This window comes from Candoia aspera, chromosome 2, assembly GCF_035149785.1.
Source record: "Candoia aspera isolate rCanAsp1 chromosome 2, rCanAsp1.hap2, whole genome shotgun sequence".
NCBI lineage: Eukaryota > Metazoa > Chordata > Lepidosauria > Squamata > Boidae > Candoia > Candoia aspera.
Genome location: NC_086154.1, coordinates 193,129,289 through 193,146,594, shown reverse-complemented (window position 1 = coordinate 193,146,594; position 17,306 = coordinate 193,129,289). Strand labels below are relative to the sequence as shown.

General features: G+C 39.2%; 1 protein-coding gene across 1 annotated transcript in view; it reads right to left on the bottom strand.

The window, feature by feature from the left end:
• SPATA6L (spermatogenesis associated 6 like) overlaps positions 1 to 16,950 on the bottom strand; it is a 36,628-nt gene extending 19,678 nt beyond the window's left edge. Inside the window, exons 1-4 of the mRNA XM_063293093.1 lie at positions 16,912 to 16,950; positions 13,313 to 13,450; positions 9,735 to 9,783; positions 8,866 to 8,907 (exon numbers count right to left, since the gene is read on the bottom strand). Coding sequence (XP_063149163.1) covers positions 8,866 to 8,907; positions 9,735 to 9,783; positions 13,313 to 13,450; positions 16,912 to 16,950 — 268 coding nt within the window. The remainder of the gene's footprint in view (positions 1 to 8,865; positions 8,908 to 9,734; positions 9,784 to 13,312; positions 13,451 to 16,911) is intronic.
• Positions 16,951 to 17,306: the final 356 nt, after the last annotated feature.

Genomic DNA, 17,306 nt, shown 5'->3' with positions numbered 1-17,306 from the left:
AGTTTCAACTGGGAATCTGCGAGCATCCTAAACCAAGCCAAATCCAAAAATGCTAGAGAATTCCTGGAAGCCTGGCACTCAGACAAAGCAGCCATCAACAGACACATAGAGGTAAACAACATTTACATACCATTCAAAAGAGACAATAGAAAAGCAAAAGACCAGAACACCTCCTCACCAGCAATCAACACCCATATATGCAAAGATTAACACTAGGATTAACACCAGATGTCTGATCAAACAGCACAATACACCCTAATCAAGGAACTGTTAACTCAGGCAATCAACCAAGCAGCAAACAACAGCCCAATCGAAGAACTCCCAAGAAGAGAACAACACTCCTGCCAACACAGGCAGGGCAAGCCACAGTATGTAAACTGAGAGCAAGGCCCACTCCCTCTTCACACTGAAGATGTTGCCTAGTCTGGCAATGAAACGTCTGCAAAAAAACAACAAGGCTCAGAGAGCACCAAGGACTCCACAGTTCCACCCTGAGCTACAAATATTCACTTCAATTGGTAAAACAGGGTTTGTTTATTTATTTATCACATTTCTTCACTGCCCATCTCGTATTGCGACAACCCTGGGCGGTTTACAAATGGATAAAAGAATAAAAGGTTCATTATACAATATAAAAATACATAAATATAAAAATATAAAATATAAATATAAAATCCAAGACAACCTTAGTGAAATCTTCCAGGGTCACATCACGGTACCAACCACCCCCATGATCAACCATCCCCCCTCTCATCCCAAGCAAGGTGGCATAGCCAGGTCTTAACTCCCTTTCTGAAGGCTGGGAGATTGGGGGCCTGCCTCACCTCTGGGAGTAAATCATTCCAAAGGGTGGGGGCCACAGCAGAGAAGGCCCTTTTCCTAGACCATACCAATCGACAATCTCTCATGGACAGGGTCCACAACATGCCCTCTCTGCCTGACCTTTGCTTTGGTTTACAAATTGTGGCTTGTTTAGGTACAATAACCCCAAGTCCCCTGTTCAAACATCATGGTAAACTATTTGAAAAAGGGTTTGTAGCAACACATAGCTGATAAATGCAATGGTTTCTTACACCAGAATTCCAGCTTACATACAGCATGCAAGGGCTTTGCATTAAATCCATATGCCTAAATGCAAGAAGGAGAAGGAGATGCTGCTGAAATCGCAGGGATCATGAAGACAACTTTTAAGAACACAAGAATGTCCAACTGTTGTATAGAGTCCTTTCTAACTGAAGTCAGAGTACACATCACATTATTCACCCAATTATTAGTTCAATGATAATTGCTAAAATGTGGTGCTGAACCAAACACATGACTGAGAGAGAGATGTTGCAAAGGTTGTAAATGTGAGGATTGGTTGCAAAGTTACTTTTTCATCACCATCGTAACTGCGAACCTCGCTGTCTGAGGCAGGTACTAAATGCAGATTACCTGTACTTCCTGCAAGGGCAGAGAGATCTACAAGTGGAGGTAAAAAAAACTCAAGGTGGCAGCTATACCCACATGATCAACGATGGAAAAAAGGGGCAAGACTTCAAACTGCATATTTGTGATTGCCCTCCTGACTTTTTCAACCCCATCCCCCACGGATGCACCTTCTACAATGGCCAATCACCTTTCTCCTCCTTTTACATCAGTCTCTAAATAACCACATTAATCTTAGAAGCCCAGCACAACTGGACAGAAAAGGAGCTGTATTTTGTTCTGCCATTTGCACAAAATGAAATATTCAGGAGCAGGGCAAATTCAATTAGCTGTCACTGCAACAGCATTCTTCACTGGAGATTAAGGAGGGCCTCTCACTTCAGAAGCATAAGCACATGTTTCAGATGCAGTGAAGCAAGTTACTAATTGCATTGATGTAATTTAAACCTAGCCATTGGAAAAAATGGATAAATATAGCACATGCTATTGTTTCTTATTGTAAAATACGTCATTTTTCTCAGTGACATGGGATTTAATTTTCCATTCTCCCTGTCCTCTAGGATGCATCATTATTATATATAATTGCATTTGACCCTTCATTATCTTGAAGCATGTGGTATCACCAGAAAGTATTGTCTGTTCACTTTTATGTGTTTTGTGAGCAAGGGTTTATTTTTAGATTTCAATAGCAAAGCAAAGACATTTCATTTGGGAATGGCAAGATTCACACCAATGTCCAAAATCCAGTTCCTGGAGATGGAGGCTTAGCAATGCAAACGTATACAAGTCTCCTCCAAAATAAGTCCCACTTTCATAATGAATCTTGTATATACAATTCATAATAATTGTATATACAAGATTACCCAAGTGGTTGAAATACACAAATGTAAAACCATGTGCAAACCCCAAAGGTTTCAAGAATACACAGGGTTTATTGTGATTATTCCTATACCTCATAATAACACAAAATTACATGTTCTCTTGAGAAATAGCCACATGTGATATAACCACAGCATGGGAGAATGTAGGAGAATAGTTATTCTACTCTCGATACATGGGTGCATCTGTCTGTGCACTCCAAATACTCATCTTTTGTTTATCTTATCACAAGAGTCTCTTTGTGGCCTGTGTTGTTGTAGCTCATTGGTCTAAATAAAAAGATGGAGGCCTTAAATGTGGGTCATTTAGCAGTCATTGCAATGGAAGTACCATCAGAACAGTGAGGACCCCCTTCTTATGGATTGGTCATTCTAGAGTTTATGGGGAAAGCTCCTGATAGCTTCTTCTCAAAAGCCAAGAACATGCCTTGGAATTAATTGATATGTTAAGATAATTGCCACTGATTTGGCTACCATGGTATAAAAATTAATGTCTATAACTTGAGGGGGGGACTGAAGTTATGCTTCCTTCTGTAATGAAAACTTGGCTTAATGTTGCAAAACTAGAATGTGATGCCATCTTTAGCTCTTGGCTGATTAGCTTGAACTACCACATTCTATTTATGGATGATGACTATAAAAATTCAATGTCAAATTGCCTTGTTAATTTGCAGACAACTTTCAAAATCATGTCTCAGCAAAGAACATATAATATTAAGACCCTGTTCACCATTGGTATACTTTTTTTATTCTCTTTTTCTTGGCCAATAATTTTAGGAAGCTTATATGATAATTTATAGCTAAAGTGATCAATATCAAGAATGATTAAGATACAATTATTGTATTGTGGGAATACTGGTTGTTTTCCAGTAAAGGTTATCAACACTGGATACATTTATAAGATAAATATGTTTCTATTATCCTTATGAAAACCACCATTGTAGTATATAGTAGCTACATTACTACATTTATTTTATTATTTTTATTTTATTTTACTTTGTATCCCTTTATTATTTTTGCAAATAACTCAAGGTGGGGGAACATACTTAATACTCCTTCCTCCTCCTATTTTCCCCACAACAACATCCCTGTGAGGTGAGTTGAGCTGAGAGAGAGTGACTGGCCCAAAGTCCCCCAGCCAACTTTCATGCCTAAGGTGGGACTAGAACTCACAATCTCCTGGCTTCCAGCCTGGAGCCTTAACCACTACAGCTCTTCCTGGATCAGAGCAGCTAGTACATGGTGATTCATACTATAATAAACTTGCCACTTGACCTCTGCAATGTACTCCACAAGGACTGCCTTTGTTAGATGGTCTGGAGCTTCAGTTGGTGCAGAATGTTGCTGACTTGTTACTTAGCAGTGTGCAAGATAAATCTGGATCTACTGAGGAAACCTTAAGGTATGAAAGTAAAGATGGTGCAAGCAGACAGTGAGGAATCTAAATGTTGTGACGATGTCCAGAGCTTGATCTCAGGAGTTCCAAATCATGATGTCCACACAGTGAGCCCTATTGAGAAGACTGGAACATATCCCCATTGTACTGTTTGCTATCATGTTAGTGAACATGATATTCACTTTTAACTGCATTGTGGGTCCACCTGCAATGTGCTACTAGTTTTCTGTCCCTATAAATAGCATGCTATTAAGTATTCTTTATGTACAACAGAAGTACTCTAAAAACAGCAGATAAAGGTAGAATTAAGATTACAAATTTAAACATGAACTCCTACATGTATTATTTTGGAGGGTGTGGAGAGTGAGAATTCAGACCATTGCTATGGAACAGAGAGGTGCAGGTCATGCAGCTGACTACAGCATGATATCATACTATCTTAAATGCCCTGGGAATCAGTGGATACTTTGCTGTCTGAACTGTGGAGTCTATCTTGCAAGATTCTGGGAATGTTTTTTAGGGAGAAAGGTATTTGACAGGAAACTGAAACTAGATATATTCTAATATGGAACCAGTAAGGATCTCTAAACAGAGGGTCCCAGTGGTACTTGTAAAACTGCTAAAGCAGGAACTATCCAGCTTATAAGATAAATACATAATTGTCCCAATAAAACCAACACTTGGAGCAGCAACTTGATTATTGTTTGAACTTCCTCTCAAAAACTGCATTTACTGTATATAGACCCACGTCTTTGAGTGAACCATTAAAAGGGGAGCTCTTACTTACTACCAGTGTGGACAGCATAGTATGTGACCATCTAGCACTAAGATTTTCTCTGTATATAATTTTAAACATGATTTCAGCATAATGAATTGGACAAGGAATCAAGCTACTAGCAGTCTTGAAATAGGCAACAGTCCAAGCCCAGATGCATTTCAGTGAAAACTAAATCAAGAAGAGGAGCATATTTCAGGCACAAAAAAAATTAAAGCTGCCATCCTCATTACTGGAGAAGAAAATACTGAAACAGAAACAATAGTAAACTATGACAAAAAAGTTTCCTCTCTTCTTAGAGTGGTGTGATAAATGGAATCCTAATAAAATCCAGCTAAGACTGAAACAAGTGCCTTATACTGGACTCTTGCTGAAAGTGGAGGGTCCGCAAGCTGGACCTGGGGAAGGTGAAGCAATGCACGGGATACTGAGACCAAAGAATGTAAAAGGAATCCAGAAGTTCTTGGGTATAAGACACAGCCTGGCAAAGTTTTGCACAGCTTTTACAGATCATTGTGAATCACTCTGACAACTGAAAATAAGGATGTTGGATGAGAATGATCAGAAAGTGATTTGCAGGCATTTTTTTAAGATTAAGGATTACCCCAAACCCCTATTCCCCTGTACTAAAGTCCAGCAGAACAACACAAGATAGGGCTAGGGATTCATATATTACATATTCTAACAAAGCATTCTTTTAAAGTGATCAAAGTTACGCACAGCTTGAGAAAGAACTATTGACTGTACATGGAAAGTTTTCATTTGGCCAAACAATGCAGGCCCAATAAGAACATAAACCTTGAAAATGTATTACGCAGAAACCATTGTTGAGTGCCCCAAAGAGGTTTCAACAGATGTTGATAAATTACAATGCTTTGATATATGTAAAGTCCACCAGGGGAGCATTCTGCACTGAGACAAACTTTATGCAGAACATTCCTCTCTAGCAACGAGGATTTTGTAGAGAAGGGCATAGAACCCATAAAAATGTTGCAGTACTTAACAGTTTCCCAACACGGATGACAGGCAATGGCAATACAGAAGACCATATATGAAGATAAAGCTTTACTGATGGTCAGACACTAGAGGAATGGCCAGACTATGTATGAGCTACCAGTGGAGGATTAGTGTCTAAAATGGGATCTTGTTTGGGGGCAATGAGGCTATTATTCTTGAGGCCTTGCAGTTGGACATAATTAAAAGAATGCACACCTTCCACAAAGGCATTGATAGCTGAATGAGGAGCACACAAGAATATCAATCTTAGCCTGGCATAAGTGCCCAGATGAAAACATAGAACACTTGGTATCTGCAGATCACTGAATTACAGGTAGTCTTCACTTACTGACTGGCTCCTTAAAGGCTGTTCAAAGTTACAATGGTACCCCAAAAGTAGATTTCTGACTGTGGTCCAAAATTAGGACCCTCACAAGGCCTCTGTGATCACGTGACCCGGATTTGGCCATCCCGAAACTGGCAGCCATTTTGGGTCACATGACCGCCCTTTGGTACCTGGAAGTCTTCCAGGCTTACGATGCTGCATTTCTGGGGCAGCAGGCCCAGTCAGCAGGCACTACTTCCTGTGATTTAGCACCTGGCAGAGGGAGCCTTGTGTGTGCCTTACTGTACAGGAAAGTTAAGTACTTTTTCCATACAGTATTATGTATTGACTTATGCTTGCCTTTAATTTTTTCCCAGTTTTTGTTTAACTGAAGTAGAGATTTCTATGGTGGCATGCATGTTCCATCCTCTGCCTAATTTTTAATTATATTTAACAATACTGAATGCTGGTTTGCTGTTTTTAAAACAGTTGTTTTATAAAAATCAGATTGATATACAGTGCTGTACAGTAACAAAAGCTGCAGAGTTTACTACAGCAGGAAAAAAAGTTACAGTACTGCACAGTACCTTTCAACCTGTTTAGTACTGTACTGTAGAACAAAGATTCCAATGAAGGCCTTACAGTAAAAGTTTTTAATAATAATCAACCAGTAATACTACTTGAAAATAACAGTAATATTAACTGAAAATAATACTACTGTAGCCACAGAAGCATTTCCAGAGTCATGTTTTGGTGGAAAACATATGACTATCACACTCCGCCCCCCCACAGTACTGCAAAGTAACTCCTGGTTCACTTAACAACTGCACTGTTCACTTAACAACTGAAGGAAACCACAAGTCCCGATCTTGAATCACTTAATGACCACTGTGACTCGCTTAACAACTGTGGTAAAAAAGGTCATACAAACTAGTCTGGACTCACTTAACAACAGTTATGACTTACAACCAAAAATCTGGACTCAATTTTGGTGAGAAAGACCCAATGTCAAATACTAGGTCAGGTAAGCTTAAGAGTTGCTTCATCCACTGTGTAATAGCTGATGTAATAGTCTTGTATAATAAGCCACCATTTATATCTGAGGAATTTAATGCTTTCCAGACATAGTGGGAATCACAGTTTCAAACTACTTCACCTGCTTATTCTCAGAGCAATGAAAAAGCACATTTAGCTATCAAGGTAACAATAATCAAACAAAGCCAAGAAAGCTGGAGCTTATGTATACCAAGTCTTCTCTGATCATTTTACATGCTTTCCCAGGGCTTAGATCAGAGTCTGACTCAAGAACTGATGGGTTGGTGAACTAAGATTTGTGAATATCAGAGGGTCATAACAAAGAACTTGGACTTTAGCTGAGCAGAAAGTAAGACACAGTCAATATTATAACATATTGATTAAGTGTCTTTCATTCTTAAGAGCAAATAGGCCAGTAGAGGTATATTCAGTAAAGAAATAGCACAAAGAGTGGAAGAAATCAAAAATCCATTGACACTCATTTATGGAAACATCAGAGACAAATTCTGAGGTGGAATCATAGGCAATTGTGAAGCCACAGCTTATCTACTGCTGATGTGGGATCAAGATTATGGAGAATGACACCTGAAAAGGATATTTCCCTGCTGGATGCACAATATGTAGTGGGCCCTGACACTCAATTCCCAGTTATCAAGACTGGAGATTTCAGGACCAGAAAAGATCAGCCCAATTACTTTTGGCTGTCATGAATCTCAACATTGCCAGGAAAGGTTAACCTTTCCTGCTGCTCCATGCAGTAAAACTTTGGCTGGGTTACTTCTGTAGAGATGTTTAATTTCATGAAGGCATATAAAGAAATTTTGAAAATATAATTACACAGGAATGTTACAGTTAGAAATAATGTTTTTGTTAAAGTGGTAGAAGGAAGGATGTGTCAGTATGGTTAGAACCAAATGAAAAAAGGTAGAGAAGCAGGCAGGAGGCCTTGCTCAGAAGGCCTATTCTGCCACCCTGTGTTCACTTCCAAGAAAGCTATAACATACAGCAAGCATAGTTGCTTCCCTGAAGTTTAAATTATGCACTGCTATCTGGGAACTTATTTTGCCCAGGATGATCTCCAAACTTGGGGGCCAGTGCATACAATAGAAATATTAAGAACATGTAATAGCTGGAAATATAATGACATGCCTATAATGCCTATTCCCTAAATGGGTGTTGTGGTAGAGCAGCCATGGCTAATCACAAAACACTAATTTCACAGTAGCAAAACCTCAATAAAAGCCAACGTGGAGGTCTGAATCCTGAAATCCAAAGCAGTTCTTAGTATCTTCATGAATGGGAAGATCACTCCTAAATCAATTTTCCAAACAGATCCTACAAAATAGACACAAATACTACATACTACACAGAGCAAACTCACAGAAGTGCATTCAGAATATTTATTCCCACACAGAAAAAAATCTCACCATCCTTCTGCCATGCTTTCTTCTCCAATTTTCTCAGGATTCTACTCCTCCCTTCACAACCATTTCCCTTCCATAGCCTTAAAAGCTTTGCATCCTCATGATTATGTCCGCACGCTAAAATTGTCACAGTTGCCTCAGTAACTGTTCACATTGGCCGCAGGTTTCCAGGCAAAGTTGGCTGCTCCCGTTCTGTCTTTTAGTTTTAACAGAGATCCAGAATGGATTTCAGTACCAACCACAGGTCTCCAGTCACTATCATTTTCCAACAATGCTAGGGGCATACTAGGGAAATAACTACTGTGGCTGAAGAGTTGGCCTTTGTCTTTAAAACATGCACCAAACTGTTAAGATTAAAAAAGAAGCTTTAACAAAGAAGAAAGTATGAGCTTCACAGATTTCTGAGGAAATAATACTTTTCATATATAAGTTTCATGCTGGGAAACCTCAGTATATATAACTTCCCTCCAAGATCATCTCATTCATAACTAACACTAGTGATAAATATGGCAACACCAGAGATCAAAAAGCTCACTTCAATATCTCGTTAAATAGTAATTCTTCCATTGCAGGATATATGGGGTTGAAAAAATATTTCTCTCATTTACCTGAAGGTATCAGTTCAGATAATCGAATTTTTGTCATGTCTTCTGAAAATGACAGATCAAACATGTTATTCATGATAGCTAAGCAAATGTAACATTTCTGTGCAAAAGTGCTGAAGTCTCTAGATCCTATGAGGCACATGTTCCTAGCTCTTCATATGGTGTTCCCCATCTTTTAGTCTTCAAGGCCTCCCTTTCATTTTAGTTCACTTTAACAAATGATAAATATTGAAAAAATACTCAAGATATCCAAATAAGACTTATTCCATCTATTGATATTCTAATCTGTTATAGGAGGGGAATAAAAGGCCTTTCTTGAAATATTCACAAACCGTATAGTACATGGTCTTCAAACTTGTCCCTGAACATCACAAACAAGAAGGAAATACAAAAAAAAACACACAGAAACTCTTTTTTTCTTTACATTCTGTTTTTTAAAAACTGTACTTCCAATTGTGATTTCACTTTGCAATCCAGGTCCTTAAACCATGGTTTGATCTCATTATTAATAGTTTAATCAAATCAATCGCCCAAGCTCTAATGGCATTGGGAACTGCCTAATTTAAAAGTAAAACGGTCTGCTTTTGATCCTATGCACTGCCACACAAGAAGAGAAAGAAGGGAAAGACTCTGTAAGACCCAGGCTTTGGCACATAATAGGAAAATGATTTTTCTTAATGTCTGAGCCAAATCATTGGCTATATATAATTTTGTATCTCCTAGGTCTCTCATAGTATCTCATTACTTTATTTTTTATACTGTTTTAATTTATTTAACTTCTTTAAAAGAAACTTGTATAATTCTGGTCACTGACCATTCTGAAAGTAATCTATTTTACATGTATGAGAAGGGATATATTTTGGGAGACTTACTTTCTAGCAGTTCTACAACAGTAATAGGATCTGTAGCATTTTCAAATATCTACAAAGAATAGAAGCAAAACAAAAAGGACAATAATAAAATCATTAGAAATAGCAATTTGTTCAAGAAAATTTTATCTGATTAATATTAATCCTTTCAGACTTTATTATTCAATTGATTAAAGTTAAATGAACATAAATATTATCAAAGAGTCAATACAGAAGCTTTTGTCCTAACAAATGAAATCTAAAATACCTTCCAGTGCCATTAATCAGATAAAATAACAATTGCTAAATAAAATAGTCTGAATTACTAAATTTGATTCTGGCTTGCAGACACGGTGATAGGAGTTTGCCCTCATTAAACATTAAAGTAAAGTAAGGTTAATTCTTATTAATAAAGCATGCCAGCAATCCTAAAAAGAAGCACTGAAATACCCATATTACATGACAACCTTTGCAGATGGGTGGGAATTAATATCTTTGGCCAAAGTTGAGCCATGCTAAAAAGAGAGCAAGAGTCTTTACTCGCCTTGAAAAGGAGTGGCTTTGAGGACACAGTTTTTGCCTCCCACTCCCATCCTGCCTCCTTCAAAAACTGATGGAGATGGAAGGGGGGCTGTGGGGAGCAGCTACCGCATCACTGCAGGAGCCATTGGGCAGCTTGATGCAGAAAGCAGCATGAGAGGCCCAAAGGCAACCTGGGAAAATTAGGGTGGCAATCACTATACAGTAGAGGTCTTGCCTGATATTTATATTCAGCAAGTAGGGTCTTGAAGAACACGCACTTGAAATGTTTGCAAAAAAATACTTCAAGCCCTGGATTCCAACAAAGAGCCCAAAGACATCTGCAGGTGGGGGGTGGGGGTCAAAAAATTCAGGATGGCAACCATGACCTCATGATCAAAGTCCCAGCTGTTTTTTTACTTATGTTGCACACACAACTTACATAAAACCACATGGGGCTTTGATCACACAGTTGGTGCTTTGATTACAGAGTTGAATTTTTGATCTCCACCCCCCACCCCGACGCTCCTACTGAGGCCCACTGAAACTTCCCTTGGTGCATGCTAAGCTCTGTGTCCCATGTGATTTTATTTTAATTTATTCTACTTTTAGAAAAATTGGATGGTAACATACTGCAAAGCAAAATACCTTCCTCAAGCATTATCTGCATGTTTGGCAATGCCAATAGCCCCCAGGTAGAACTCCAAGGCTTCATTTTCAGAAAATAAGAATGTGCACAACTTTGTTTGGAAATGCACCTTCCTACCCAGAAAAAAGAAACAAGGTAAGCTGAGCCAGTCAGGATCACCTTGTGAGGCTTAATGGAGTAGTGGGTGCAACTTCAGCAGTTTTTCTTCTGTTAAATTGACCTACTGTGGGAATCATGGCAGCTGCTTGGTAAGATTGCCAGTTACAACCCTTAAAAGTCAGATGACACCCATCCATTACAGAAAGGTTGGGAACTTTTGGAGTCTTTTCTTTTTAGAGAGTGCCCTGATTTTAGGAAGTGTCTCTTATTTCGTATTATCATTATGCCATAGAGCATACTTTACCAAACCCCATACTATTGATAGTTTGGGGTTCCACAGGATTCTTTTCCATTTCCAGTCTATTTAATGCAGTGTTTCTCAACCCTGGCAACTTTAAGATGTCTGGACTTCAACTCCCAGAATTCCCCAGCCAGCATGCTGGCTGGGGAATTCTGGGAGTTGAAGTCCAGACATCTTAAAGTTGCCAGGATTGAGAAACACTGATTTAATGAATGAAATTACTGAATGAAATCATCTGGAGATTTAGCCAGCAGTGACCCCTTGCTATCGTTTTCATGAAATCCAGACAAAAGGGCTTAATCAGTTTCTGCCCACAATAATCATCTAAGTAAGATTGTAAACTGAAGTTGATTCCTGATGAGATAGAGGTAGCATTAGTCCAGATGAGGGAAGTCCAATTTATTCTGAATGAAACTGCATCCTCAAAAGGATCAGGCTCATAGCTTAGGGGGCTGGTAGACATGTTTATTATTAAAAGCTGAGGTATCTTCTGGGTCATGAAGTGCCCTTTACCATTTTAGGCTGATACACCAGTTACAAACTTACTAGGATAGATACCTCTAACTTCAATACTCCATGCTACAGATCTCCTATATAGATCACTACAATATGTTATACATGGGGCTGCTTTTGAAGATGACCCAAATATTTCACTAGTTCAGAATACAGTGGTAAAGATAGACACTGGAACTGAGTGTTACTACATAATATCCCCATATGGCATCACCTTCACCAGTTCCCGCCTTGTTTCCAGGCCCAACTGAAAGCACTTTACCTATAAAGCCGGTCTGGGACCATCCTCTTGTACCTGAGCCTTTATATCTTCAGTGGAAGCCCTGCTCCAAGTGTTCTCCAAGTGAACACTTCTTCAGTGAATTGGTACTGAAACTTGGCCTTTTCAATGGTGACATCCAGCAACTCTCCCCAAAGATGTTTTCCTACTGCTTATTCCACTACCCTTTTGGCACCAGGCAAAAAACTTTCTATTCTCCTATATTTCTGCAAATATTACAGTATATTTTAGGCCATGGATGTAAGATCACCATAGAGGTAATTTTCAGCTACAGAGATTAAAATATCCCCCCTAGTTTTTTTTTATTTTAGTCACCCTAATTTATTATTGACTGTGCTTTTTAAAAAATGACTGGTTTAACTGTTTTTTATATATTTTTTATATATTTAAATGTTTTTTCTTGGGGATGGCTAGTACCCAAGAATAGCCCTCATGTGTTCATGGACTGAATTGGAACCTCATTGCCATCTGGATTTTATTGCATTTCATCTTTTTATCTTCTATTTATATCTATATTTAAGGTATTATTTATAGTTTTATTTAATTTTAAATTTTACTTTTATTGTAAACCACCCAGAGTCCCTCCTTTGGGGGGAGGTGGGTGCTGATAAAATTTGACAAATAAGTAAATAAATAAATTCTTTGTTTTTATTGTTCATCACCCTGACAGCATTTACTAAGATATCAAAGACAGGGGATAAGAGAAAAGCCAAGGAAATCTAACCTAATCCATTTTATGTCTACACCATTCACTGTGCCTTTCCATTCTTTTCAACCTTTGCAAACCAAGCTTGTACCTTAAGAAAAAAAAATCTACCCACATACTAGATGTGCAAAATAGATTTCAAAATATTCACACATCCCACATGATTATAGCAGGTGAATGTAAACTGCAGACAAAAGGTTTCCACTAGGCATTAAGAGAAACTTCCTAATGTGAGACTTATTCAACACTTCATCAAACTGCCTTAGAATAAGGTAGATACTCTTTAAGGGACAGCTGGATATCTGCCAGGGATGTTGTCATTGTCCTTTGCATTACAGATCCTGTCTTGACAAGGGGTTGGGTGGGACAGATGATCTCCTACACCTTTCCAACAAGACAGCTACTTGGCTGCCTTGCTTGTGACCTTCCAAGAGATATCTTCTATACCTTTTGGTCTGATCCCCCCAAACAGTACTTATACTCAAATAAGGAAGAAGGCCATGATACTGGGGGTTTCTGTTTCTTTTTAGCATACCTTTTCAAACCACATCTTCTCATGGAACAAGAAAGGGAAGACTGGAGGAAGGCAATCTGTCTCCTTGCACTGACCCAGAATACAAACACTGAGATAAACATCTTTCTTCTCTGTCAAGTACACGCCAGGACAAGATACCTTTGATGAAAATGAAAAAGAAAAAGAGATCACAATAATCATGAGGTGGTCAGGGTACTCAATGTAAAATAAATAGGATATGCGTATTATCTATTTCCTACATCTTCTACTATTTGCAAAGTTATGAATAGCTGTAATGGGACACAGTAACACAGACCTGGGATTGCTTCAATACTTCCTTGGAAATATTTGCCATGATAGAGAAAGAAGATCTGTCAGATAAAGTAGGTGGGGAGCCATCCCACACTTTATATGACTTGCTGAGACCTTACATAGGAAGTGTTATGCAAGGCTGCAAGATGCTGTATGGATGTAATGGTTATATTGGCTGAGGGTAATGGATGTTCTGCCTACCGGAAGTCATATATTATTCTTCCATCTGCAAGCGATTGCTGTACATCTCTTTAAAGTAAGTGCTTTTAACAGTTAGAGGTAAGGGTGGAGTGAACATAGGGTTAGGATTCTAAATGTTTTAGGCTAAAAATAAATGCAAGGATTAGCATTAGAGTGAGATTTTGTACATAGTGGTACTTTTAAATTGATATTAAGATTAGGGTAGAGTGCTGAGGCAGTGCTTTATTTGTTTATTTATTCGATTTCTATAGCTGACCATCTCAGCAAGTGACTCTGGACGGCTTACAACAATAGAACTATAGAACAATTAAAACAATTACAATTAAAACAATCAAAATACCAAATAAGTATAGATGGCTGCCAAGCAAACAATGTATGGATGTTAATATAACCAAGAAACTGGACCATTCACATGCTTGGGGCCCCAGGCTCAGGCACATAATCAGGTCTTCACAGCCTTATGAAAGGCCAACAGGGTTGGGGACATCCTAATTTCTGGAGGGAGAATGTTCCAGAGGGCAGGTGGAAAATTTAGGAAAATTTTCTGAGGGACTAAAGCTGAGGTTAGGGTTAGGGCTAGGCTTCCTGGTGAAGATGGAGGACTGAAGCAATGCTTGAAGTACATATTATTTATAAGCCTAAGGATGAGGACAGGGCTAGGGTTAGGATTCCTTGAACTAGGAGAAGATAGCGATGGTTAGGGTTAGGGTTGGGCTTCTATTCACCCAAAAGTGAACTACAGTAATCGTTCCTAGCTGCAAGTTATACATAAGACTACCATTAAGCATAAAAAAATTTCTAATGCTCCCTATCACAGTTTAATGGAATTTATTTATTTATTTATTTATCTGTCTATCTAATTTATCCCCGCCCATCTCCTCCCATCGGAGGCCTCTGGGCGGTTTACAACAATCGATTAAAACCATCACAATAATACAAAAAGTAAAATACAGTAAAAAATACTATAAATAGAAATAAAGAATAAAGAATTTAAAAAGGTTTATTTAAGGTTTATTAAACCTTAAATACGTATGTAAAAGTTTTGCCTATCCATTGCCCCAGCATTCAGTCCTCACCTTAACAGAAATCCAAGACTATCACAATCCATAAAATTGCATCCTGGTTTGAGTTAAGATTCCTTGAAGCTGAACTAAACTTTAGTATGAGGGCTGGAATTAGAATGAATTCTTATGGGGAATGGTGGTCATTGGTTAATATTACAATGGGAATTGCCTGCTGGAATAAGCATTAGTATGAATCTTTGAATTGGCTTTAGGATGAAGTTACAGGTGAGGTTAAGATTGGTCAAATCTTAGGCTCAAATTTTGCATGACAGTGAGCATTAGAATGAGTCCTTATGCTTAGTGGTAAATTTATGTGTATCTTCCCCCTAGGAATGATTCCTCCCCTTCACTTTGGGGTGAATATATTTTTATGTATGGGTTAGGGTTAGGATCAAGGTGAAGTTAGGGATAGGACTGCAGGCAGTGTAAGCTAACAGTAAGCATCAGAGTTAATGTTAAAGGGAGTTTTAATGCATAGAGTTTCTTTAAATTCATATTATAGTCAGGCTGAGTGCTGGAGCAATGCTTTGGGAAAATATTCTGATGGGTCAAAGGTTAAAGTTAAAGTTAGAGTTAAGTTCCCTGGAAAGATGGTTAGCATCAGGATGCAATTTTATAAATAGTGGTGGTCTTTGGTTAATTTAACATGTAGGATTTACAAGTGGGACAATGGTGACAGAAAATGTTTTTTTAATGACTGGTAGGTTAAGTTTAGGGACGTGGTGGCGCTGCGGGTTAAACCGCTGAGCTGCTGAGCTTGCCGATCCAAAGGTCGGCAGTTCGAATCCGTGTGATGGGGTGAGCTCCCACTGCTAGTCCCAGCTCCTGCCAACCTAGCAGTTCGAAAACATGCAAATGTGAGTAGATTAACAGGTACTGCTTCGGCGGGCAGGTAACAGCGTTCTGTGTAGTCATGCCGGCCACATGACCATGGAAGTGTCTACAGACAAACGCTGGCTCTTCGGCTTTGAAACGGAGATGAGCACCGCCCCCTAGAGTCAGACATGACTGGACTTAATGTCAAGGGAAACCTTTACCTTTACCTTTAGGTTAAGTTTAGGGCTAGGATTAAAATGCTAAACTTAGCCTAAAAATGAGTGTGATGTTGTGGTGAAGGTTTAGGGATAGCGATAGTCTTAGATTTATATTAGTGTTACAAGTGAGAGATGAGGCAATACTAATAAAATATTTTTATTGACATTGAGGAGAAGTTATGGTTAGAGTTCATTTATCTTGAAGTCTATGGTTTACCCCTCTAGTTAACTCTAAACCTAACCTCATCCAAACGCCCATAAAAATATTTTCCCTACCTGTTGTCCTAACTCTAATTCTTAACTGTAAAATGAATCTGCTTACCACTATTCATAAAAACTCACTCTGTAACCATCACAATAGTTTTTAGCTTAAACTTCAAGAAACCTAACCAGACCTTAACTTCACCTGAATGCTCATAAAAAATATTTTTCCTAGCCCTTTTCCCAGTGCTCAATCATCCTTCTTCCATTTCCTTGGTCCTGGATTTTGTATCCACCCAGAAAAATAACATCTTTCCTTATAAAAGGGTATAATCTATGCCAAGGTTATTTTACAACTATTAACTCAGGTCCAGACCAGCTCATATTAGCAGTGCAAATAACACATAGGGCAAAAACTAGCTTTGACTTTTGCTTTTCTTCAATGCATTTTTGGATTAGAAAAATATCTGAATCAATAATAACAAATGCAAAGATGTCTTGGAGTACCTGTAAAGTGACAGCAGAGCTGGACCATGGAGAGGCCGAGTTGCCAAGTTTCTCAAATTATTGCCTTCAGGTTTGAGCTGTGACTTTTCACCCTTGCAACTTAACTACAGTTTTGCAGAATAGTATGGCAACTAACAACATGAACCTGGTATCAATTATTCCCCCCACCTCCCGCGCATGAACCACTGGACTACTGAAGGCAGAAAAGGAACATTTCACAGTCCAGCGATGGGGCTGAAAATATTACCCGCTCCAGCTACCTTTGCAAGATTCCCCCTTGCTGGCTTCGAGCCCCTCTCACCGCATGGATTTGCAGCTCCACCACTACTTTCAGCGGCATCCCCACCGGCTCTCTCCGCCCGAGGTCTCAGCGCGAAAAAGGGGCTCGGGCCACCTGTCCCGGGGAGGGATGGAAGGAAAAGCGTCGCGTCACCCTGGAGACGCCAACGTTCCAACATTCCCGGCGAGGCGGAGGGGAGGGGAGGGGCCACTTGGAGGCTTAAGTCGGAGCGGCTGGGTCGCCTCGCAACTTCAGGCGTGGGGCAATCTCTGACCGCGGTGGAGATGCGCGCGAAGCATTCCTAAGTTCTGCGGCGCGAGACTCGCGTTTCGCCGCAGAACTCCTGCGTGCTGAGTTTCTCCTCGCCCAGCCTTGGGGAAAGGCAGTTGCTACCCCCTAGCCGAGCCGTTTGTGGT